The sequence below is a fragment of the Desmodus rotundus genome, chromosome 10 (assembly GCF_022682495.2).
Source record: "Desmodus rotundus isolate HL8 chromosome 10, HLdesRot8A.1, whole genome shotgun sequence".
Classification (NCBI taxonomy): Eukaryota; Metazoa; Chordata; class Mammalia; order Chiroptera; family Phyllostomidae; genus Desmodus; species Desmodus rotundus.
The window spans coordinates 102232528-102258298 of record NC_071396.1 but is presented as its reverse complement, the minus strand read 5'-3'; the positions used below and the strand labels follow the sequence as shown (position 1 = coordinate 102258298).

Below are 25771 nucleotides of genomic sequence, written 5' to 3'. Positions count from 1 at the left end.
GCGAGATCAGAAGCTCGCTGCGAGCAGGAAAGCACCAGCGAAAATGGGCCACCCTCATGTGACATCAATACCTTTCTCTGCGATGGGTGTGAGGCCTCCTTTCTCAAGGAAAAGGATCAACTCACTCTTCGGGAACAGAGAGAGTTCCTATAATCCCCCAAATTCCAGGCATCCGTCACAAGTTCAAAATCTTTGTGTCATGTAAAATATCTCTCTACCAAGAAATAGTACACCACTTGTTCAGTGTGGTCCCCCTGGAGACTGAAGGCTCAGTTGCCTGGCAACTGTCTCATTATATTCTAATCCTTAAGGTACTTCTTAAGGTCACATTACCTCTTAAGGTCACAGGTCTTCCTTTAAAGTGTAATAAGATTTTAGGCTACTTGATTTTAAAAAGAAATGCGGACCATTTCTCATAAATTACAAATGAAGCACCAAGTGGAAATCTAAACTCAGAGGACTAATGCCTAACAATTAGAATCAAAAAATTTTTAAACCACTTAATTATGTGAACTTCAGAAAGCATATTCTTGGGAGACTACAGGTCTCACAAGCAAAAAAAAACCACCCACATAAAACTCAATTCACCTACTTCATTTACATATTGGCGGAAAAGAAAATTTCAAATTCTAAATTCTGGGTGACAACTATATTGAAGGAAAGAGTAGGGGAGCATTCCTTTTCCAAAAGGTCTAACAGTTTATGCCGGGCCCTAACTGCACAGCCGCAAAGGGAAATTTTAACCATATCCAGTAATCTTAAAGGAACTTCTTTCCATCCATCTGTTCTTTGTAATGGCATGGGGCCTGAACCTACTTGAAAAGCAGAAAATAAAAACCTCTTTGTAAAGGCTTCTGCTTAGATTTGTAACAACTTCTGAGTTAATTCTACTATTTCAAAACAAGAATTACCGTACCTATAGTTTGCTTTATGATTTTAAACACTTTAATGGACGAAAGTCATTCTACAGTTTAATCGATGGATATTACCACCCAGTAATCGGAATATACTATGTTCAACCACAAATTCTCCCAACGTTATGCGTCATGGTTCTGAACCATTTCCATTTGGTAAAAGGTACAAAGTGATGCAACTTGGGGGTTGGATATTTCTGTCTTTACTGTTCATCCCTTTTTGTGACTCACCTACAGTTATTTACTTCCCAGGGCGGAGGGCAGAGAGGCGGGAGAAAGGGGAGCATTTTCTTGTGCTTCCTAAAACTTTTGTAACACAGATGTAAGTCAGTCAGCCGACATGTGAGCAGAGTCAAAGATATTGAAAAAAAATCATATTAATCACTAAGAAAAACATCTGTTGTTTTCTTGAGTTAATTTTTTTTCATGGTTCTTAAATTTAATACTATCGTGGCTGAATCTGTCCATCTTTTCTTTGTTTTTTCCCCTCCTTCCAAGGTTAGAAAATGTATCATCCTTCGCAGAACTGATACGCATTTCTTTTTCTACTGCTTCTTGTTCTATGGTGTGAAACATTTTATACGAACTTATTTAAATAATCTATATTTAGATAGACTTAGATAAATCTTGAACTTACTTTAATGCTGGTTTAGGTTTTGGATCCAACCAACACTACGAACTTTGTTTAAAGACGTATGCACATACAAGTGAATATGGGTAATTTCAATAGTGGAATAAATGTAGGTTCTTTTCCTTATTTGACTTGTTATTAAATGAGAAAGCGGAGGTACTGTATATGAATAGAATAACATTTCCAAATATCATAATGTAGAGCAAGGATTTTCTAACATAATATCATTTCAAACAGAAACACATGCAAAGAAATGCTGAGATATTCACGCCCTCAGCTCTTCTTCAGGATAGAGTCCCCGCAGCACAGAGAGAGAGCTGAGAGAGCCGGGCCCTGTGAAAGCAGGCTTACACGTCTGTGTTTGAGGGATGGCCCTACACTGTGATGTCACAGTGAAGGTGACAGGCATCTGTTTAATTCCTGCCACTCCTGCTCACTAGCTGGAATTTTCTTGGCATCTCTTTGTCCCTGCCCGGGCGTGGGCAGGTGCTCATAGACCAGCACTGTGGAAGGCAGGCGAGGAAGAACCTCATTCAACTCCCCATTTGGTGGGAAAGAGAGGAATTCTTCATGCTAATAACTATAACTAAAAATTCTCCAATAGCGTTTCCTACTAAAAAGCAGCTTGCGGAAACTTGCAGATCACAACCAAGGACATTCCTGGGCAGACACAGCAACCCCATCGCTGGCCGTCGCCACTACCTTCCCTCTTCCAAACAAGGCCCCTCCCACCGACCCTCGGATGACCGACCCTGGTCATCTTTCCCGATGCGCTTCCGACCTTGCCCTCCATGACAGCACTCCTGTCGCTCACAACCCACGCTGCCTCTCCGGGTGTAGGCAATCAGTCCCCCGCTGCCTGTGCTGGGCGTCCGCGCATTTCTAGTGCCCGCTGTGCCCAAGTGATGCTTCCGCCGCGCATGCCTCATCTCAGCTGTCCAATGTCCAGATGTCCATACAGTGCTTCATGGGCAGTAGTACTCAAAAATCACTATTTCACGCTTGTGAGATAAAACGAGTATTCTCTCTAATTGCACAATGCTCTCTCAGTTTCCTCGCCTTTAAGCTGACAGGAATTGGCCTACCTGACTCCAATGGAAACTCACAGCTCCATGCATTTACAAATATAAAATTTAAAAGTGACTCCTGCACACGTTGGCGGGAGAAGAATGCCAGACTGCAGAATCAGGGGCTTCTCCTGCTAACATAATTTCAGCCCAGGGAGCGGCCAGGCCCGAAGGTCCACTGCGCTTGTATAAAACTGTTCATTGCTTTGTCCTGTGCTACACCATCTGGGCATCCTAATAACACATGCTAATAAGTAGAATATAGTTTCAAGATTTTTTTAAAAAGCATGGTTTCTACCACAGTAAGAGACTAAATCAATTTAAATATTAAAACATCAAGATGTTGAAATTCTATTAAATTTAGTATCCCCCTGTTTTTTTCAAGTGGAAAAACACAATCAGTAAGCACACATGGAACAGATACTAAGCCGAAGGCGTTCTCACCACGAGAAAGACAATACGAACGAACCCCAGGGTCACGCCATCAGCATGCCACGTGCAGCTCAGGCTGACTCCTCAGGAAAGTTAGAGAGAGCTGGTAGTTGGGAAAAACTCCCCGCTTGGAAAAGGTGCTAGGTTTTCTGGCTGGAGCTGCACTCATTCCACTCTTTCCGCTCCACCTCAGCTTTTCTAGTCAACTCAGTTTTAAAAATCTGAACCAAAGCAGCATTTCCCCCTCCTTCAAAAGTGAAATACGTGCACACGCATCTTAAGAGAATATGAAAGAAAAGAGAAAGCTTCTCAAGCAGCATGGTTTATTATGAAGCTGCGAAAAGCCTCTCAAGAAAATGGGAGAGTTGTGACGTATGTGGATCATTCCATATATTGTAAAGTCTATCCGTTCTGGATTGACCTTCTGAGAGTGAAAAGGAGAAACTGTAAATCCACCCGACCATTTGAATCATCAAATACTTAATACGCCTGGGACCCCCAGAAAGAGGTAAGCAACCTGATGACAGATTATAGGCTGAAAGCATATTCCCCAAAGTTATTATATGGGGGAAGGAAAAGCCTCTGGACTCACCCTCATCTGTAAAAACTAAGTCACAGATGAAGGCGGTGTAAATTCCGAGGATCGGGAAAGGCCGCTTTCCTAGGGGAAAATCTAATCCCTTCCTCCCTGGAGGGATTTCCTCACTTTCTGCTTACCCAGTAGTATATGGAACAATACTTAAGACCAAAGTAAACACAGAATGGCTTCAAAAGAATAGGCAGTCAGGGCAGGCACTTAAAGGAACTGCTATAAAGTATCTGAACACCAAGTGTAGCAACATCAGCCAAACTAGAGAAAAGAGGGCCCTTTCCAACTCAATTTATGATACTTTTATTTCATTTCATGGCCTTTCTCTTCGCCTGAAGCACTTTATTCAACAGTGTCAAAATCTCACCCATGGTTCTAAAACAACCAGGGTACATAACAAGCAGCGTTCTTGAAATCCAATCTACTCCACCCTCCATCCTGAAAGCTCAACCTCCTGTTAAAAGGTGGTGATGCCTGGAGACCACCTAAGTGTCACTTCAGGACGGCACAAACCCGGCACGACATCAAAGATGCACTCTGAGGCCCACTGATGCCAGGCCACCTGTTTCCCTCACTCATTTATTTATTTACTTTTTAATATTCCTCTCTATCCCGGGTTGCCCAAGGAAGCCACGGTGGAATAATAAACAAGAGATTGAAAAAGGGGACCCTCCTGAGGTCACTACACATGTCGACGAGTACTGAGTTGAGATTACTTCTAAACATCGTTCAGTAATCTCCATTTGCCCAGAAGAAAAAAAAAAAGAAATCACAGACCTCTTGCAATACATATTTTGGCTCATATTTTTAACACTATCCCTTTAGGCCTTTTAAATTTCTAAATTGGAGCTGAGTGTATACAGCAGGTGGATTGTCTAGTTGGTCTCTCTAATGCAGGACGTGGAATTGTATGCTGCCCCTTATGAATCAAGGCACCTGGCTGATGGCCGACAGGATACTCACCAGCCAATTCTGGATTGAGTTCCCCAAGCTTCTTTAGGTATTTACAGTGGAAACTTAGATATTGTGGTATTAACTGTTTCAACATTATCCATGAATTTCCTGCCTTTTCCTCGTGACTGCAAATGTCTTGAAAGTATTGTTAAGAGTTTTGCACAGGTCAATGTATTTAGGGCAGTAAGCTAGCTCAGCAGTAATAAATCCGCTTGGTTATTTCAAGTTGCACAAATACGTTACCATTTAGATTAGCCTCAAGTAGCTTTAAGCCATGAACTTCTACAAAGAAACCCAGCATTTATTAAATTTTAAGGTAATTCTGACGCAGAGTCAATTTCTTCTGGTATTGTGAACTTTCATGTAGCAATAACACTTATTAACATGTATTATAAAATTACAGATTTATTTCAAAGCCTAGGAATTCTGCCTCCAGGCTCAGCCAAGTGAAGCAGCTGCGGCATTTATGAAAATCCTCTCAGAGGAGGTATCTAGTAAAGCCTCTTCCCAAACCCTGCCTTCATTTGTAAATCACACAGTGTGGACATTTTGTACAGGTAACATTGGATTGCTGACACCTCAGCCTATAAGAAGTAAATGCAACCCCTGGAAACATTACAGCAAAATGATGTGGTAAAATTGTAACATGTGGGAAATACCAGCTAGATGTTTCAAAGTTTCAAAACTCAACACAGCAAATACAAGTAAAGGCCCTTTTCTACAATGCAGGGTTCAGGGGCTGTACCATCGCAGAAGAACTTTTGGGCCCTGTGGTGCCGATTATCCACGGGACACACAGGACCGATGAGATGACAGAAGGGGGACATCACAGCTAGTTATTAAAGTAAACATTGCCGGGCATGCCTCAAATTCATGCTGCCCTGTGTCTAAGGCCATGCTGATCAAACACTGCGTGTTACCAGGTAACCTCTTTACCGTCCTCGGAGAGAGGCTTGTAGGTTACAGATACTTGGTTAAGAAGGAAAACACCAGCAGGAACACCCATCAGGCCTGTCCACAAAGACCGCTTCATTTAAACCTCACCATAAACCTGTGAGCTCGACATGTGCACCCTCACTTTTCAGCGATGAGGGAGTGCACTCAGAGAGGGCAACTGACAACCACAGGACGCAACAGCCCACCGCCAAACCCGGCTCTGCGGGCCCCCACAGGTGCCTCCTTCTGCCCACAGCCAGTGCTGCAAGGCACTGGGCACAGTTACTGCTGTCGAAATTTTCAGGAAGCACTCAGCTGCTTTCTTTGGCTACACAGGCTTTTCAATTGTGCAAAGAAGTACACAGTCTTAAAATTCCCGTGACACGTACACAAAGAGATACGGCGGTATACTAGTTATCTCAACTGACTGAAACAGTAAAGGAGCTCCAAGTCACACGGCCGTCGGGAAGGCGAGAGAGAGGACGCTCCTGCAATCGGATAGTTATGTAGACTACATGAAATAAACACAGGCACATTTCAAATGCTGAGGTGCTACGGAAACATCAGCTCTCACTGCGAGTCTTGTGTCTGGGTGTGAAAACACACACCAGTGTCAACCCTGTGCGCTGCCCACACTTTTCAAGACATCCCTGAAAATAGTTGAAATTTTGGTACATAATACGGGAACATTCTCACACATGACTACAGCAAGAGAAATGGGTACTCCACGCAAGGGGGGAAACTTTACAGAACCCAATCAGAAACCGAGTCAATAAAGGAATGCTAGCTCTTCTCCTTATCCATTACACGGTGGTTGTGTTTTTCAATGAAGAGTGCTTAAGATACATATTCACAGAATACTTTTTAGGGTAAAAAAGGGACACCGATTAATGTCAAAATTTTTCTGTATAGGAAAGCCACCCTTTTCTAAAAGAGATGCAAACTAAAATTCCTCCCAAATAAAAACCAGCTTGGATATTCCTCTGCGTTCAGTAAAATGAATGTTTAATCACAAGACACTGCACTACTTGTGTGAAGTGTACATCCATTGAGAGGCACAGGGAGGAGGTCAGAGGGCCTGCCCAGGAAGCAACGAAGAACACTGCCTTCACTGTTCATGTGTGCGGTGGGCGTCAGAGCGTGAGTCCTTGCCCCCTGCCCCCAGGGGCCTTCCTCCCTCTGTTTATCATAAAGACTGTGTGTCAGCAAGAAATCGAGACAGTCTGTGAAGCTTCCCGCATACCTAGCGTAATGTTATATGCCCAGTGGGCCTTAAACACTTAATAACATTAATGGGATTAAAAAGTGGCTCCCGAAGCTCATAAAACGCAGAGAGCCTCGCAGTTACTGTGCGGGAAACCGTGGTGAAAAGGGGCTTGAACGCTGCTGAACAGCGATTCAGCTTCCTTGGAATAACTCCAACGAAGTTTAAGAAGCTCACAACCAGATCGAACAACTCAAAAACTACTTTAAGAAAATCACTATTAATAATGCCACAAATTGAACTGAGACGATTGCAGACGTCTTAAATGTCGTAACCGATGACTGTAAGAACCAATTCTGCTTTACTGAGGGTTTCAGACCGACTGGAAAACCTGTCACCACGAGGGGTTTGTTCCCATGTATTTTTTTTTCCCTAGGAATCTATAGCTGGTTAACATTTTTTGGAGTCACGTTGCATTTTAAATTTATTTAAGACAGGATGTTTGGGAGGCACAGACTGAGAAAAGCACTCAACAAATTAACCCTGCAATAAGGTCTAAGGCATAGATTATAGAACTCGAGCACTTTTGCCCAAAGGAATCCTGAGTGATTTTCCCAAAGGAGATTCCTGACGTCATTGACAAGCCAGACTGCAGTAGATTTCGGTGAACTTTTCACGTACGCTAATAATGATATGCACTTCTGACCAAAGCAGAAGATATTTGAAACATCAAAACGGCGTGGTGGCAGCCAGACTGTAGACGCCCCAGTGAAATGTTTTCCCTCAAGATAAATAAGGCCACGGCAGCTGCTGCCGGCACTTCACGCCCCTGCCCGGATGAAACCCGGACAGAGTGTTGAATGGAGCAGACGGTTTTAGTACGTGAAAAGTTTTGGTTTTGCTTCTTAAAGGCACAAGTTTTGGCTTAAAAGAAAACCAGCTTCTTACCAACCACTTACAAATGGATGGATGGACACAAAACACACCTTTGAAAGGTGTGCTGAAAGAACTTATTCTCCAAAAAGAGCCCTTTATTCTAGAACTTAAATTTCCAAGTGTGAAGAAATTTGTTTCCCGCTACAATAGTCCCTGCAAGCATGTTTCGACATAGCCCTTGTATGGAAGGTGTAAGTCTTAGTATATTCTGTCTATTTTCTAATTACACAAGAAACTTCGAGCCAAATGAGACCGTAATTAGTTACATAAACCCATTTGTCTTTGATATCTCACTGCACAGATAACTTAAGATTTGGGTAATAAAACAGAATAGTTATCGCAACTTTAGGAAAGGCCTTCAGTTTGTCGATTTTCCTGTGTGAAGCGGCCCCTGTCCTGCCCACAACTGTTAGGACGGCACTTGCTGAGGGTGAAGGTTAAAAGCTATTATCATGTCAAAATTCTACTGAAATCTGAGCCACTGTATAAAAATGCCGTTGGTCCAGACCAAGGCAAAGCACTTTGACAGTTCCTAATAAAGGGGTTAGAGACAATAAATGGAAAGTGCTATAGAAGGAATAATAAGAAGAAATAGTTATACCTAACACCCAGAATAATATAATATTTGCATTTAGTATCTTATAACCCCTCCACACTGGTGAAAACCAATGATAGAGCTGTGATAAAGATTACGTAAGTGGCCAAAAGTATTTCTCAACATACGGCAGTGAATTAGAAGATGCTGTAATTGTACAGTAACACTCAGCCATCCACTTTGAAACGTTACAATTCACAATGAAAACCCACACAGAGTCCCCCGGGCATTTCACAATCACATCCTCGAACCGGTAATCATGAAATTCAGGGGGAAAATTCCAATTCAAAATATAAGGCGTCTGTTCTCTAATAAAAGCACATAGCAGCTAATGGTTACTAGTAACGGAAAGCTCACTGATGAAACTTTTCATCCCACCACAAACCGAGAAAGCTGCAGAGTCACCGTTTGCCTGGTGGGGTTCGCAGCTGTCTTTCTGTGCTCCATTCACTGACGGGGAGCGAGCAAGAGCACAGGAGCAACAAGGGCCGAACTCTGTTCTAGGGCATCTGGTTCCGCAGCTGGAGACAGGGAACTTACTGTTCTCTATACAGCATCCCAGCTTGGACTCTCGCACAGGCAGTGGCAGGCCTGGCAATCTGACCCGCAGCCAGTGTCCAGTCAGTTTCACCTTGGCCCATCGGCCAGTCTGCTTCAGAAACGCATTGCTTACCGTCCCCCTCTTGTCAGGATTAATGGGACAAAAAAAAAAAAAAAAGATAAATGATAACAAGGGCCGACCCTCTACAGCAAAAAGGCCATTAGGGAGAATTGGTTACACATTGTATACACTGATTAAGAGACTCGTCTCGAGATTTTGGCGATACTGTCTCGCCTGGATCAGAACTATTTTTAAAGGGAAGTGTGGTCTCGGGCTATATTTGCAGGCAGCTTTTAAATGCATTTCCAACGTTGGTGTGTTGAGGCACTGGCAGATTAATTTAAAGTAATAAAATGTTGAAATGCTTTTTATTCAGAAGGGGGGAGAAAGAGGGGGAGTGTTTGGATTTTCAAAACGGACAGAGTTGCTTGACTTTGAGGACCTGAAGCAAAGATATTTTCTGAAATGCTAACCAGTTTCATGGGCTCTACCAAACACTGGGGCACAAACTGTGCTCCCACAACTTTGCAAACGTTAAGTTACACTGGCCCGAAGCTCGGAAACTCCCGGAGGGAGTAGGAGGAAGTTTATTTTAATTATGCTGCACAATAAGCTTTCTGAGCTTGAGTCAGTCCTCTCCCACCGGCCCTCACAAGGAAACGCAAGCTAACTTACCGGGGCCCCGGCCACAGGGGAGGCAGGGCTGGTGGCGTTACTCTCCTGGGGATTCTGGTGAGATTCCTCTGGGCCCCGAGTCACAAGGATTCTGAAATGCTGCTGCCCTGCGTTTTGATCTTGCCTAATCTTAAAGGTGCAGCCCTGCCCCTGCGGGGTCCTTTCCACGGAGTTTGTCCTGTGGATTTCAGGGGCCACCCTACGGCCCCGAGGCGGTGTCTCTGGGTGTCCCTGGTGGCCCCGCTCCTCTGTGGGGCTGCTGTGTTCTGCTCGGGGCTGTGTGGGGTACGAGGTGCTCCTTTCCAGCCGGATGCGGGGGTACCGCACCAACCTGTCCCCCTTCGTGCCAGTGAACCCGAAGTTGAAATCACCACCCAAACCTGACACGCCTGGTGGTGGCTGCTGCAGCTGGAAGACAAAGCACCTCTTCCCAGAACTGCCAGAAGCATCTGGAACGTGCTGCAGGGACCAGCGCCTGGGCTCCGGAGCCGAAGGGCTGCCCTGGCCGTCGGCCCCGAAGGACATCAGCCTCACCTGGCGCACGTCGGCGCTGGAGGCTCTGTGCTGGATCCGGAGGCCGCCACCTTCGGGTCCCTGGTTGGCAGAAGGCTCGGCCTCCTCACGGCCATCGGCAGTGACCGGGGCCAGTATTCGGCAGCCACACATGCCATTGACTAGGGGGCCTGCATTCCGAGTGGCCCTGGGAGGGGAGCTCTCGGGGGTCTGGGGCTCAGGGGGCTCTGGGCAGCGGCCCAGAGACAATGACCCCGCATCACCGTCCAGGCCTTCGGGCGGCCCGCACGTGTCCGGGGCCCCGTCGGCCGCCTTGCGCTGCAGTGATATCTGCACCGAGGAGCTCCGGGTGGGCCGCGCGTCCACGGGGCTCAGGAGCTGCGGGATGAACATGGACGAGCTGCGCTTGAGCGCGCCCACCGCCTCCGGCAGGCCGCCGCCGTCCTCCGCTGCGCGGTGGGCGAAGAGGTGAGGGCCGCCCCGCCGCGGCAGGGTGTGGAATGCCATGAAAAAGTCGTCTTCTCTCTCCTGGTCGAGGATCTCTGACTCGGGGGCCGTGTTGCTGCGCCCAGAGCCAAAATGAAACCGAAGCCGATGGGCCATGGTGCCCAGGGGGGCAGGGGGGCGAGGGCGAGCGGCGACAACCCGCCCGGCACTGCCAGGAGTTAAAAACCGGAGACACAGACTCCAAGAAAAAGCGTCCCATCTGCCAAACCTTTAGCACTGCGGCACCGACAGCGACAGATAGCAGAAATAACCCAAGTGGCAAGCGGCATTCCAGGCATGATTGGATAAGAGCAAAAAGCCCTCATCCGCACTGTGACAGAGGGTAGGGCGGCCAGAACCACATGACCGCCGTCCCCCGCTCCAATGCCAGCCTGTGGACTTAGTGGAGTTTTCCCCCCTCTCGCTCTCATTTTTTTTTTTTTTTTTTTAAGCAGCCCAAGAGCCTGAAACAGCACCTTCCCAGCTGCTGCTTTTTTCCATCAGACAGGAGTGGCCCCAGCAGGGAGCTCTCGCAGCTGACTTCGGCAGCAGACACACTCCGAGCCCCGCTGCCATAAATCTATCGGCATCGCACTCACCAGACGGCTCTTGCCACGGAGCGGGGCACTTGGACTCTGTCGACCCCACGCGAGAGCTGGCACTGAACACACAGAGCAATACACTGTATTTCCCCACCTCCCCGCACCACTGAATGACGACGAGCAAAAATGCTCTGGCCCTAGAAAATCCTTTCCCAAGCCTCGGCGGTTACGGTCCTGTTATTTATGATATCACCACGCTCCCCTGATGGAATGCAAATGAATAAAACGTACTATAAATACGGTCGCACACCCCGCAGTATTAGTGCCCCTTTAATGTTGAATAATTAGACCATGATCCACAAGTCACAGAATAGCTGAGGGGCAGGAGCACAACTTGTAACACGGGCGGTGAGCAGTCGGCCTCCTGCTGCCTCCGCACTTTCCATTTAAAAGGCGTGTGTCTGTCTGAGTCGATGTCAGACACACTCTGACTGGCACTGAGGGACGTCCCAGAGAAAAGGAACCCAGCTGGAGAAAACACTGTCTCCCATATGTCAAGGAAGAGAAAAAAAATAATACACTGCCCCTCAACACAAAAAAGAAAGGAAAATTGAAGAAGGGTGTACGTGTGCATTTTGTTGTGAGTTAATTTAAATACCACACGGAGAAAAGACTGCCCGGAGCTGACTGTCTTCCAGTGAGAAGTCAGCAATATTCAGAGTTGGGATGCAAACACAGAATCCTGCTAGTTTTGCAAAGGGCCAAGAGGAGCTAAGGGAGGAAAAAAAAAAGTAAAGGTCCTCGTTCAAAAAACTGTCATCGGATTTGTAGTGAACTTGGATGTATTCTGTGTGTTTTAAACTGACAGTTTTCCATGACCCAGAAACCTGGGTTATTTAACAAAGAGGTTTATTTAGGAGGGAGTGAAAAATAGGAGGGGAAAATACCAAGCTGCAAAGAGGGACAAAAAGTTTATTTTAATATCCGCAAAGCATGACTTTGTCAACAGCTCTGGAGCCGAGGGTGTGGAGGAACTAACCCTGTGTTTACATACACGCAAACCTGTTTTCTAAAGGCCTGTGTCTTAAATGCCAAAAGTGATCTGTGGGAGAGAAATGGAAGCTGGCTTGTTTAATGCTAAAACTGCCAACCACCCCTACGGTCATGTATTGTCTTAGCTGGATTAATGGCCCAACAGAAAACCACCACCCGCAGGATTTGCTGCAGAGGAACAACGCTGCAGACGGCCTGGGGCCAAGCTAGGTGTCCCTGCTTTTCAGACGAAGTCTGTGTTCTTAGAGAACTGCACTCCAAGCCCTCTGGGTTTGCAAGTGCTCCTGTAGTTCTGGGCCCGTGGCAAGGGCAGCTCAACAACAGTCTTTGGGATGGATAATGGGAATGGGAAGCGAATTTTCTACAGTGACTTCCTCTTAATAGAAGAAAATTAAGTAATGAATTAAAGCACATCCGACAAGAGGCAATTTCCCCTCACACTTGGCCCTGCCTTCACCTTAAAGAAGTGTTATTATACTCAATAAATGAGAATGAGGATTAGTCCACCACTGCGTAGATGACTCCTGGGACTTAATGCCATTGCACCCAACACTGCCGAACTCACAGTCTTTGCTGGGTGGGGGTGTGGGCAGGGGGTGCCAAGAAGTGGACCCTCAGCAGAATTATGCAATTTAACAAGAAAATACCTTCACGCCCAGAGCAAACCTGAATTAGTGACGCAGTACAATGAAGTATCACCCAAGGTGAAAAACGGTGAGTTCAACACAAAGCCACCAAGACCCCGAATATGTTTGTGACGGATCCGAATATGTTTGTGACGGAAAAGCTATCGGGTGGCAGGCCGGAACCTGCTGGTTTTCTAATTTGGAGAACAATACCAAACAGAGGAAATGAAATACACTCCCAAATTCTGTAAACAGGGTGAAATGCCCGGCTATTCACCACTCCGGGCCTGAGACTAGGAGAGCCGCGGTTCCCTCTGCCAAGGCATCGCCACTGACCTCGGTGTCTGAGTCACCAAGGGCCCCAGATCTCACCTCTCTCAGTGCCAAGGACAGGGAGGTAGGTGAGTAAGCTGAATTCTAAGGCTCCTCCAGATCAGTCTACCACCTTCAAGCTATTTAGCAACTTGGAGTTTCCATTGAGTTCTACAGCAAGGAGCGTTCATAAGAACATTCATTTTAACCTAATAATACACATAACTTTCAGGGAAAGTAGGTTTGAGTGACAATGGACTACACTGGGTTGTAATGCCACCTGTGAGAGTACCTTACGCTGGCACACACAGTTCGTTTTCACAGCAGGAACACCTGACTCACGGGTCCTGCATGTTTACATGCTAGTCAGGGAAGTGGCAACATGCTTCGGGCCAGGTTTGCTCCTGCACTTCTACCTCTCAAACGAAGTCTTAGTTTCACTACATGCAAATCTACAAATATAATATATACATAGCGATATATCTGTCTCTTACCTAGCTATCAATCTCTGTGTAAAATACTAGCTTGTTATCAGTCTTCCACCTCAGGCATCCCTTTAGTTCTTTAAAGGTACTTTCTATTAATTTCCCTGGAGGAAGTACCACTTTTAAAATACAGCTTAATTTTACCTGCTAAATATAGACTCACATTTTGCTCCCTACTGTTAATTAGATTTTGGTTTTCCCAAAGGGAGGTGCCACGGATTCGTATTCAAAATCCCTGCAAGGTTTGTCTGCGTGAGTGACGGCCTCTTTACAGGCCTGCCGACTCTTCTGCGTTCCCAACAGAAGACCTAGGCATGGGGATCGGTATATCATCAGTGTGACCTCCACTCATATTTACTGTGATTTAACAAAAAATACACACACACCAACACACTTTCTGTCCTAGCCATACAGGAATAGTTGTTAGAATCATGAGCTAGTGATGAGCAAAGGTAAAGTCTCTACGGGGGGAGGGGCACGTACACTGTCGGAAGTACCACACAATCAGAGCTTTAAAAGATGCTGCTTTAAAAATTAAGTTTTTTTTTTTTAAATGAAGCAAAAATAAAAACTGGGACCCACTTACCAATCTGTTTTCATCAAATACTTCAAACAGGAGTCTGTGATTCGATGGGTTTACCTATTGGGACATAAAGAGTATTTCAAAAACGGTCAGAAATAATTGAAGGATGAAATAAAAGATAAAGAACAGAATGCTTTATAATGCACCCACATCAACTGTGTAATCTGAATAACTGACTTCTTCTGGACATCCTGTGTCTGCTAAATCGAGTTTCCCATTAGTTATTTCTGTATTGTTCTATGCCGAACAGTGAGGTATATTAAAAGAAAAAATGCTTTTAGCTGCTTTTCTAACATGAGAAAGGACAATTCTAAATAGTTCTAAAGAGTTTTGCAATCCCCTCCACAAAAGGTATGTTCATGCCTCTCTAGACCAGTGATTTTCAAACTTTTTCACTTCATGGCAAATATAAACTAATTACTAAAATTCTGCAGCACACCAAAAAATATACTTCTTGTTGATCTGACAAAAAAATAGGTATAATTTTGATTCATTCATACCAGACAGCTATAGTTGCGTTGGCTGGTGTCGCTTTTTAATATGACAAGCTAAGAGAAAAGAGGTCAGTGCCCTGACTAAACAGGCAGGTATTGCAGGTTGTGGAAAGTTTTGCAGCACGTGAGTTGAAAATTGCTGCTCTAGACCCAGGTTACACCTGCACAAGTTCTACACCTGAGGGTATGTCGTAGACTAATAATAATAATAATGTAATAGCAATAATTAAAATAATGAAAAATAATAAAAGCAGCTAATTACTATATTGTGCTTATTTTTCCAGGCACTATCTTCTCATTAAATATCAAAAAATACTTGATACTGTTTAATCCTGACCACGCCCTATGATGTATAACTGTCACCCCAGTCTTACAAAGGAAGAGCTGAGACCATGAAGTCAACTGCCTCAGAGCCCACAGCTAGCATGCAGGGCACCCAGAACCCCAACCAGGTCTGGCCTGCTTGTCTCCAGGGCCCATGAACTATTAGAGAGACAAAGCAAGAAAAGATGTCCCCCACTTCCAGCAATCGTGGGGTCAACGTCAGAGCTAGTGAGCTTTCCATGTCTTTTTGCTTCTTTCTGTCTCTTTACCAAAACCTCCCCCAAATGGCAGGAATCATCATTCAGACTCAAGAATCATTTCGTAATAACCAACTACGTAGTATGAGACATGGTGGTAGGAGCTCTCGTCTACATTCACACGTAATCCTGGACACAGCCCTGTGTCCACGCTCTCTCCTACGTGAGAGATAAGGAGTCTACAGAGAACATGAGTCCTTGGGTGGACTTTCCAGGGTCACGAAGGCTGCATGTTGTAGAGCCCGAGCGGGGACCCAAGTCTACTGTCATGGAGTTCCTGCTGCTTCGTGGTGGAGAATGGAATGGAATGACGTTTGACGCACGGCACAGAGAACGTGACTTGTGCCTCTGGCCCCTTGGCCTAGTGATGGAGCAAGCAGCCGGACGGAGGGTCTAGTGTCTGAGCTCCGTGCAGTGTTGGGCTGCTGACCAACACATCCACAGGTTGTAGCAGGAGCCTGCACATAGTAGGCTTGCAATAATGGTTTGTGGAGTGAATAAAACAAAGGTATTTTTGTAAAAAGCCAAGAAAAAGAGAGTTTACATATGTATACAACCAAGATTAGTTGAACAAATTTTTGGGTGTACTAAAATTGACATAAGTGTGACCGAGGTGTTAAACTGAAAGGGGCGTGAGTAATTTGGAATTTTACAGGTGGAAAGCTCTATTTGAGAGTTTACTAAGGGCCGGTAACATCTATCTGCCCCCATTAGCTTTTTAGTCCTTCACGAACTAATTTTAATTCCGTCCTATACACAGGATCTCACTACGTATTTCCATATCAATGCCGTATTTCAGCTCCCAACATAACAGAAGCCGTACATAGTGATCTAAGTTTGGAGCACACAAAACACTACTGTGATTGAAAGAAGAAATCAGGACCAATTACAATGGGTCTAGTGATAATAATGTTCTTTGGGAATTTACTCTGATCAAAAGATCTCCTCTGGAACATTTCTGAAGGTAACGTAGTTTTTAATATCACAGCTATACAGATAATGAAAGTATACTCATTTTGTCCTGGCCAGTGTGGCTCAGTTGGTTAGAGCATCATCCCATAACCAAAGGGTTGTGGGTTCAATTCCTGGTCAGGGCACATGCCTAGGTGGTGGGTTCAATCCCTGGTCGAGGCATGTAAGGGAGGCAACTGATCGACATTTCTCTCCCTTCCTCTTTCTCTAAAAGCAATGAAAAAATGTCCTCAGGTGAGGACTATATATAAATTTTGAAGAGAAAAAAATACCCTTTTCTTTCCATTACATACCTGAGCAGTTTAATATTTCCTAAATTTCAGTACAAAAACCCCAGCAACCACCACAAGAACTCGCTGAATAGTAACCTGTTAATTCACAGAATTCAGTTATTGCTACATGTAGCTAGCTCTTCTAGGCATTAAACGGAAAAGGTTGAGGAAATTTTATCTAATTCAGTGATATTTAAACTCCAGAAGTAATTTTTAACTACGCACTCACACTAAATACCTGAATTACAGAGATTTTCCTTTCATAATTGGTAATGGTTAGGGTTCTTTGTAACCGTGTTGCCTCTAGTGTTTCAGCCTATCTCTAAAAGAATATGTAACCCACATCTCACAGAGGTAATTAGCCAGTGGTTTAATGATATTTTACCTTATTTTAAAAAATATTTTTGAATACAGAAGCTAAAATACGATATTTGGATCATTTCCTTTTCATGTCCCTAAAACATTTCCAAATGAAACAAATCCAGATTTGGTCACCACTCCTCACAGTCTTTGAAAATTTGGGGCATCTCAGGAGGCTACCAACCATTTCTCACAGTAAAAGGCATTTCACAAAAAAAATGTTAACAAGCTTTCACACAATATGAATCTATTAGGATAATAAATATATCAATTTAGTTATCAGTAACAACTGTTACATAAATGAAAGACTTACTCTAAAATAAAATTCTTCATTCCATTTTGGGTTCAGCGTCTGGAAGAGAAATTATCTTGTAATATCTTTTACAGTCTTTGAAACTAACAGTTACTAGTCCAAATGCAGTCCACATATTTTGCTTAACAATTTTTTTTATTAAAAAAAGCTATGAGAGTCTTAAAATCGCAAAAAAAAAAAAAAAAGCATTTAGTCAATTATTTGAGACCATTCTATAAACCAAACTAGATGGGGAAGGGATGTATTTATGAAACAGATGATTCATAGACAAGAAACTATAATTTGCAAGCTATCAACCAGAAGGAATAACATTGGGAAGCTATCACCATGAAAACATAAAGATATCTTTGAAGAAATTAGCATGGATATGATTATCCTATCAAGGAGGAAATAAATTTGGTTCACTTTCCTCAACCTGCAGGCAAACCCACTTTGGAGAGAAATAAAGCAGGTGGAGAGAGGGTGAATGTGTTCACTATTTATATAAATATTCAAATCTGAAGAATATTTTATAAGAACAATATTGATGATCAGATATATAACAGGAAAAAATATGCCACTTATAAACCAAAAGTAAATTATTTTCCCCAAAATATTCTTCTCCCTATCCTTCGATCTTTCTATCCATTCATCCATCTACCTCCGTATCAATCCATTTAAGTGTACATTGCACAAGAACATTGAAAAGATATTTTGTCCTCAGCATAGACAATAGATTGACTTCAAACATCCTCTGAAACTAAGATGAAACAGACACTCTAAAAAAATACATAAACATACGCACATACATGTAAGTACATATGCTTGCGCATTTTGGACATTCGTAATACTCTTAAATAAACACAGGTTTCAAAAATTACATGTAAAAATTTCAGACTGAAAAATCATAACCTCACCAATGGCTACAGATATTTTGTAGTCAGAAGATTTGGCTTTATTAACCTTATTTCCTTTAACATGCTAGTGCAGGAAGAAGCAAATAATAAAAGTAATAATAACAACAACACAATGAACTATAAATTTTTAAAAAAAAACACAGAATTGGTATAACACTGAATTGGCATTTTTAAAAAATCATCACCTTCCCCACCCACAACTCAACAGTGAATCCAGCCCCAAAAAGCGAAGGTTTCATACTTTTAGCTATGAATGGAGCAGGGATGGCATGGGAGAGAGGAGGGGGAGGGGAGGGGGCCTAGGCAGCCAGGGAGAGGGATGGCAGGCCCAGGCCTGCCCTGGGCTGCAGCGTCCTGGGGACCAGCTTCATGGAAATGCAGAGGGGAGGAAGCAGAGGGCAGGTGAGGTAAGAGCACAAGGAGAGACCACAAAACGCATGAAGGGCCAGGAGCACGGCCACGCGGAGAGAAGGATGGAAGCATTTCTTAGGCCCCAGCAATCCCAGCACAGTAAGTAATACGAACCAGGAGGCTGGCTGCCGAGCAAACAGAGCAGCCCCGGCCGCGCGGCACCCTCTACCGTGCAGAGGAGGAAAGAGGCCCTCCCCTCGGAAGCAGACACTTTTGAATATCCCAAATCCCAGGTTTCGGCAGCTTTGGTTCTCCGTTCCCTCCGCGTTCAGCAGGAGACCAGGTCCCGGCTTGCCTTCCCTGCACGGCAGGCCTCCACTCCACTGATAAGTGAACCGGTGACAGCGCCTAATACGCCTAACAGAGCAAACAATGGCCTCCCTCCTTCGCAGGCATCCTCCCCACTAATCAAAACATTTTTAATGCCAGGCCGAATGCCAGGTGGAGGACACACTACAGCTGCCGCTCCTCACACAAATGACCTGGTCGCGGAGCCCAGGCGTCTGCACAATAGCAGGAGAGTGACTATTTTTTAAAAAAAGCTATTAAGCTCTCCAGGAAATGCTTACCACACTGTTATCTCACTGCCCAAAGGTAGCGAGGGAAAAATAGTGGTCATCCATAAACAACACCGAAGCACAAAGAATAACAGCACTTTAGATTTTTAAAAAATGCATCTTTATCAAATGCCCCCACTATGGACTAAATATTTTATATAAACACGGAGATAGATGAATTAAAATATAATCATGGAAACATCTTCAATGAAATCATGTATGTGGAATTCATATGCACACAAACGTAGTTTTATTAGTAGTATTTTTTAATTGGTTTTCATGTAGCCAACCAAGTATTTTGCTTCCTTTGGAAATGCTTGTTTCAAGTTAAGCCATCCCTTTGTGCCTACCAAATTCCCCAAGTGACTCTATCTCATCAAACATATTTTAAATTATTTTAAATCTCTTTATGCAAAATAATGAGCCAACAATAGCAAACCCTTGTTTTGCTGTACTCTTTGCAGGGGAAAAACTTGCTACTTGTAATAATCCTCATTTTAAGAATCCTGTTTTCAGACATTTAACTACAAGCCAGAAACACTGAAAAGTTTGGTCTATCTTGAATTTATAGATTTAATAATGGAAGCCACTTAAAATAAAAGTTCTACCATCTTAATTTTAAAATATGAACTTCTACAGAACCAAAATACATAATCTAACTGGATTAAATGAGGGCTAAAAGGAAATGGAATTAGCATGGGTACCTACCTTTTTGATTGTTTTTGTCTGTACCAAAGCAAGTTCTCTATTCTCATCCGCTACGTACAGTGAAAGTTTCACATATGGATCACTGTAAGAAAACATTTCAGATTTAATAGGATTATACTTTGCATTTAAGAGTTACAAAAAAACCCCCCAAATTAGCCCAAACCTAAATGAACATGCAAATTCAGTTAATAATCCCACTTATGTAAATTCCGCAGATGAAGCAGAAAAGTTTTCAACACACCTACTAAGTAAACCTACGGAGAAGTTTCTATCAGTGACAGCCGGCGATGTCTATTTAGAAGCGAAACTATCATGAAACTGGTAGTCTAGCTTTAAGAAAAGTTTCCCTAGTAATTCAAAATATTCAATCTGCTGTAGTTTTTTTCCTAAACAATCAGCTTCTGAAAAGATTTCAAGAAAAAATATTTAAAAGCATACAAAATTTGTTCAGGTTAGCACAATGTAGCTAAAAAATTTAGCTCATGTCTTATTTATATTGATTTCTACTATTTACATAAGAATTATTATTTTTTAGTGGAGGTAAAAGATATTGTTCATCTAAACCAACAGCTATCATCTTATAGATAAAAACAAAAACTCAAAAACAAAAAAAAACTAAGGCCCAAGAAGTCAAGGAAAATTTGCCTAAATTTACAGATTTCAGGAAAGCCTAGATTAAATTTTAGGTTTCCTGACTGCCAATCCTATTATGTCCTTGGGAAACTGAAACCTTTTGACAAGAAGTGTATTAAAGGGTTAATTAACGTGAACTATCTATCTACTAAGAGTTTTGATAAATCCACTCACCTGTTTTGTTAACCTGGGATAGCTCAGATCTGGTCAAACTATGCTCTACAAAAATTTGAGATCCACGTTCTTCCATTTTATACCTGACACCCTGAAAATTTAGAAAGGGCTCCCATGTATTCAATCCTGCAATTTCCACTCATCTAATCATATACAGCTGATAACTGACTTCTACCCGCTTGGAGAATTATCCTTCAGAGGCTAAGCCTTGACTCTGTAACATTTAATTTGCAACTTCTAGGACATTTGCAAAGATCACACAGAGTGTTGTTAAATGCTGAAGACTACATTGATTTTTATCTGGTGCCTCAATAAATAGGCCATCCTTTAAGGAAAGAGAAAGATGAGATAAAAGTTGGGCAGTAACAGGACTACATTCAATATCCAAAAAACAGATATCAAAAGTCAGTGGAAAAAAATATATATAGCCTTTATTATGGTGTTTATTACCCATAAAGTACATCTTAGTGTAAGCTATACCACATCTCTTTTTAAAAGAAAACAGCAACAGAATTTGCTCCGTTACACTCTAAACATTCTGGTTTAGAAAAAGGCTAGATTAAAGAACGCCTGCTTCTTTTATAGAGCCCTCTACTTCTTTTCGGGACTCCTTCAGCCTTAGAATGAAGATGAACCAGGCGACAGGTCTAGTCTAGGTTTCAAGGCCCCAAGAGCACCTTTCCCAGCCGGAGTCAGGGTCCCGGTACAGAGTCCATTGCCATGTGCTTCTCAGATTTGAGCAGCACTGCCTGGGAGAGGGGGCAGTTAACACACAGGCTGCTGGGCCCCATCCCCAAAGACCCCCCAAAGATCTAGTAGGTCTGGGGTGGGACCCCAGAATTTGCATTTCTGACAAGTTCCCAGGGATAACAATGCTCTTCCTCCACGAACCACACTGAGAACTCATGTTCTTCTGGACAGTGTTTGAAAAGAGTATTTCTTTAGCTACAGAAACTAATATTCTATTTCTAGCCACCAAGCATTTGCTAAAAAAAGCACCGGGCCTGATATCTCTGTTATCTCAAGCACAGGTTCCCAGTATGCCTTGGAGGTGCACGCGCAGGCAGACACACCCGCAAGCCCACATCCTGCCCACTGCTGTCTCTCGTTTTCCTGGCCCTCGGCTACCGTGATCGCTGCCCATTAGATAACCGCAATAAAGACCTGAGTGTTCTTTTAGTAGAACATCCACGCTCTTCTACGAATCACTCATTGACCTCAGTCTGTGTCCCCTCAATAGTTTACAGTAAGCAACACACACCGTTGGGGGTTGACAGGGGCTTCCCTAAGTCTGGGACGATGTGTCCCAGCTCTAACAAGGAAGGCGCGCCTGGGCATATCCAGGTACAAGTAGGGACCAGGGTGTCTCCAGGAAGTATCAGCCAAGAAACTCCTGAAAGAGAATTCAGCGTGAAGAGAGAACCAAAGGCCAAGCTCTGGGTGCTGATGAAGGAACAATGGGGTACAAGTTCAAGGGGTGGGAACGCAGGGTACGGGATGGGCTGGTTAAAGGGCAGGAAGATGTATGTTCAAGGGAGGAGCTGGTGGGAGCTGCCCAGGCTGGTCTCAGGTTCCTCCTCCCTTTCTGATGGTACAGCAGTCCCATTCACATCGACAAATATTTACTGAGTACCAACTACATTGCGAGGACTCTGCGAGGAGCACACTCCAGTGCCGGCCAGCTGGGGGGAAAGGGTGAGCCAAAAAGGATATCGACGCAGGTCATACGTGGACATCTGTGCGTGGCCCTGCCTAGAACAGCTGAGTGAGGACGACTGCATCTGCCCACTTCAGCGAGGGGAAGCTGGAGCACATAGCAGAGACATGGGCCAGGGCATCCGGCATCAGAACACGAGCAGGACGGTGCCAGAGCAGCCTGGACGGCAATCCATTCCACCTCAGCTGTCAGCATACCCGGCACCAGCACCAGCACCACCACTACCACCAGCCCAGCCCCCAGCCCCCGGCCGGCATCCAGTCTTCACCTGTTACACACGAGACACTTACACGCATGTCTCCTTTGGTCCTCACTGCAAGCTTATGAAGTCGGCACCTTTTTCAGGTGAGAAGACGAGACAGACATCAGGCTGCTTGCCCGACGTCAGTCAGTAAGTAGGGGAGATGGGAAGGGAGGGATACAGGCGTGCTTACTCCGGAATCTGGCTCCCCCAGTGCACGCCACACGGCCTCGCTGCCCGTGCGGCCACTGACCACCAAGGCAGCTAGCTGCAAGGAGTGTCTAGGGCAGGAGCGTCTGCCATTCTGCCGTGTTGGAAAGCATTTTGGATGTGACTGTTATTATGATACAATTTTCATCTTTGCTGTGGTAGGAGGAGGAACAAGATGCCTGAGCTAAGTGTCCGCCGTGGAAGGCCACACCTTGAGATCTTATTTTCTTTTCAACATTCCAAAGAACTAGCTGTGTAACTTTGGACATGTCGCTTCTGCGTGGTGAGCCTTCATTTCCGCATCTCCCAAACAAGGGGGTTGCGCTGCATCAGTGTTTTCGAAATGCAGAGCCTCAGTTCTGGACAACTGCCTCAGGACAGCCACAGGCTACCATTCCACCACAGTCTCTTTTATATATTGGGCTTCTGTATAAAAAAGTTTTGGACAGGGTTTTAGAACTTAAAAAAATAAAGTTTTAAGGAGACTAGACTGGATGGCCTCTTTTAGTTAGAATATTATGAATCTCAGAACAATTCAAACTCGTTTCTCATTATTCATAAGAACCAGAGCTCCATCCATCCTGGGTAAACACAGAATTTCCTAAAGATAGAGGGGCAAGGGGGAGTAAGACTGGAACCTCTACCAAGAGGACATACAGGGAGAGGCCAGCTTTGAGTATGAGAGGCTACTCCTAACCATCAGTGGGTGAATATTTCCCTGCACAAGTTACCCCCCAGCCTCTAATCAACTAATCTACTAGGTACCAAAAATGTATCATCTCAGCCACCAAAGCAAAAAGGGTGTGTGTGTGGGGGGGTTGGGCGGGTCTGGGGCAAGCCTAAGGGATGGCAAACCTCACCACCAGCTTCTTTTCAAATGCTTGCGTGTTGTTTTAAGCCCTGATGGCCTTCGTTTCTCAACACGGTGCTCTACAGGAGCGGTAAAAGGAAGACTTCAGTTCCCAGAGCCTTTTCCCACGACTGCATACGCGCCCTCTGAGAAAGACCGAAGTCCTGGAAGAACCCTCTGCACCCTGAAGCTGCACCTTGCAGATCCTCAACGCATTCCCTGCCTTTGCTACAGGAGGTCAGCTGAGTCCAGAAGTCAGTGGTCAGCTCTGTTCCGATAACCTCATCTCTGCTAAAGCCTCGGAAAGTTTAGGAAGGACACACAAGTAGCTCAGCAGCGATTATTATCAGAGCAGGTAGCACAGGTCAGAGGAACAGAGGGTTCTGTTTTCATGTTACTCCCTCTTACACTGTTGTAAGATTTTGTTGCTGTTGTTCATCATTAATACGTAATACTTTTATAATAAAGCGGGACAGGTGGGGCGTGGAGGGGAGCAGGCAAGCAGACCCTTTATCCCTTCTCCAATGGTGCTTCTGCATTTGACGCCCTTGACCTTTCCATTGGAGTCTCAACTCTCAGCCTCACCAACCTCTAAGTGATCTTCAGACAGCCACATGATCACTCTTAACTTTAGACTGTGTATGAATGAAATGAGACTGGCAACTCCTAATGCAAAGTTACTTTGAGGATCAGAGAAAATGAGGTATTAACACTAGCACCCAGCTCACCACCAAGCACACTGTACGTGTGCCCTATAGGGGACAGCCACGGAAATTGGGATTCTATTCTTTTTTCTCTCGCAGGACTTTTGAGGGTCTCTGTTACTTCTCCTGAGCTCCTACTTCCACTGTGATTGCTGATTTGATCTGGCGCAAACATCTCATGGTACACACTGGGTGCCCCCAACCTCAGCACACCAAGTTCTCCCTGCTTCCTCAATACTCAGACTGTGCAGAAGCCCCCTGGGGATGCTGGGTGGAGATGAATGAACTGGGAATCTTATCTACAACAAAGTTCAATTTAGCTGCACTGCCCTGGAGGCTGGTGCTCAGTACAATCCAGGGCTCGCAGTAACATTACTCCCTAAGCAGCTCAATGCTTCCTGGATTAGGTGAGAAGTCCTATTTTGCAAAAGAACCTGCGGCTCCTTTTTACTTCCTCTGCTAGTAAAGCTACTTAGGCATCACATTCTCTCTTTTCAGCCTTTAAAAGGAGACGAGGAACTGATAGTAGGATTCAAATACCATGCTATTTACTGAGTGCCCACCATATTCCAGGCAAGGAGACATCTGTGGGGGGCAACAGACACAGTCCCTGCCCCCATGGGGATGGGGCACAGAGGAGGAAAGCAATGATTGTGGCTGTGAGCCAGAAATGGACCCTCGAAACACAACCCAGCAGCACTCCTGACCTCAGGTACATCTGTGGCACCTGTCGTCAGGGGTCTGGCCCCACGCCAGGCCTGCTACATCACAATCCCCAGGGTTGAGACCTGGGACTGTTCACTGACCAAGAGTTCCAGGTGATTTCTATGCACTGGTCCTCTTCCCTCCCCTGGATGACACACCCCAGCCCCCCACCTAGCCCTCCACCAGAGCGGAGTCTCTGAGGCCCAGGCAGGAGGGCCCAGAGCAGAGTGAGAGTTCCCCAGAGGGAAGAGCACAGGCGAAGGCCCAGGAGTGGGCTGGAGGACTTGGGGACAAAAGGTGGCTGGGGAGGGAGCCCTGGTGCAAACCACAAAGGCCTTGCATGCAATTAAAGAGGGGGCCATCGCCCTGGAGCTCCACCCTGGCTCCCCCTGTTCATAGCTGCATGCCTCTGGAGAACTCATGTAGCCGCTTTAGGCCTAAGTTTCGCCACCTATGTAATGGGGATAATAGCAGTAGATCCTTTATAAGGAGGCTGGTGGGAAGATTAAAATTACGACAGCATCTGACATATAGTGAGCACTCAATAAATGTTAGCCACTGCCATCATCATCATCAGCAGTAGCAGCATGGGGAAGATTCATAGTCAGACTGGTTACAAGGCGATAAAGCAGTGGGTTGGAAGACCAGCCGGAAGCCTCCTGCACCAAAGAGTGAGAAGGGTTTCAACAGAAGTGGCGAGGATCCAGAAGAAAGATCAGGAGCACACCCAAAGGAGTACTCCAAAATGGGTTGCTGAATGAGTATGGTGAGCAGGTTGGGAGGAGATGCTGGCATCCGCGCCAACCTCCAGCTCTCAGGCCTGGATAACTGCATGCAGT

At 44.8% G+C, this 25771-nt stretch overlaps 1 protein-coding gene across 10 annotated transcripts in view; it reads right to left on the bottom strand.

The window, feature by feature from the left end:
- NEDD4L (NEDD4 like E3 ubiquitin protein ligase) overlaps positions 1-25771 on the bottom strand; it is a 292637-nt gene that overhangs the window by 116564 nt on the left and 150302 nt on the right. For 4 of the 10 annotated variants that reach the window (XM_024580553.3, XM_045187633.2, XM_071219554.1 and 1 more), the window contains 3 exons: positions 19699-19780; positions 17127-17165; positions 14138-14191 (listed from right to left, as the gene is read on the bottom strand). In XM_024580553.3, the coding sequence (XP_024436321.1) occupies positions 14138-14191; positions 17127-17165; positions 19699-19780 (175 nt within the window). Of the gene's footprint in view, positions 1-9534; positions 10864-14137; positions 14192-17126; positions 17166-18547; positions 18767-19698; positions 19781-25771 lie in introns of those variants that run through there. The other 6 variants (XM_053912329.2, XM_053912331.2, XM_045187635.2 and 3 more) reach the window with 5 other exon arrangements.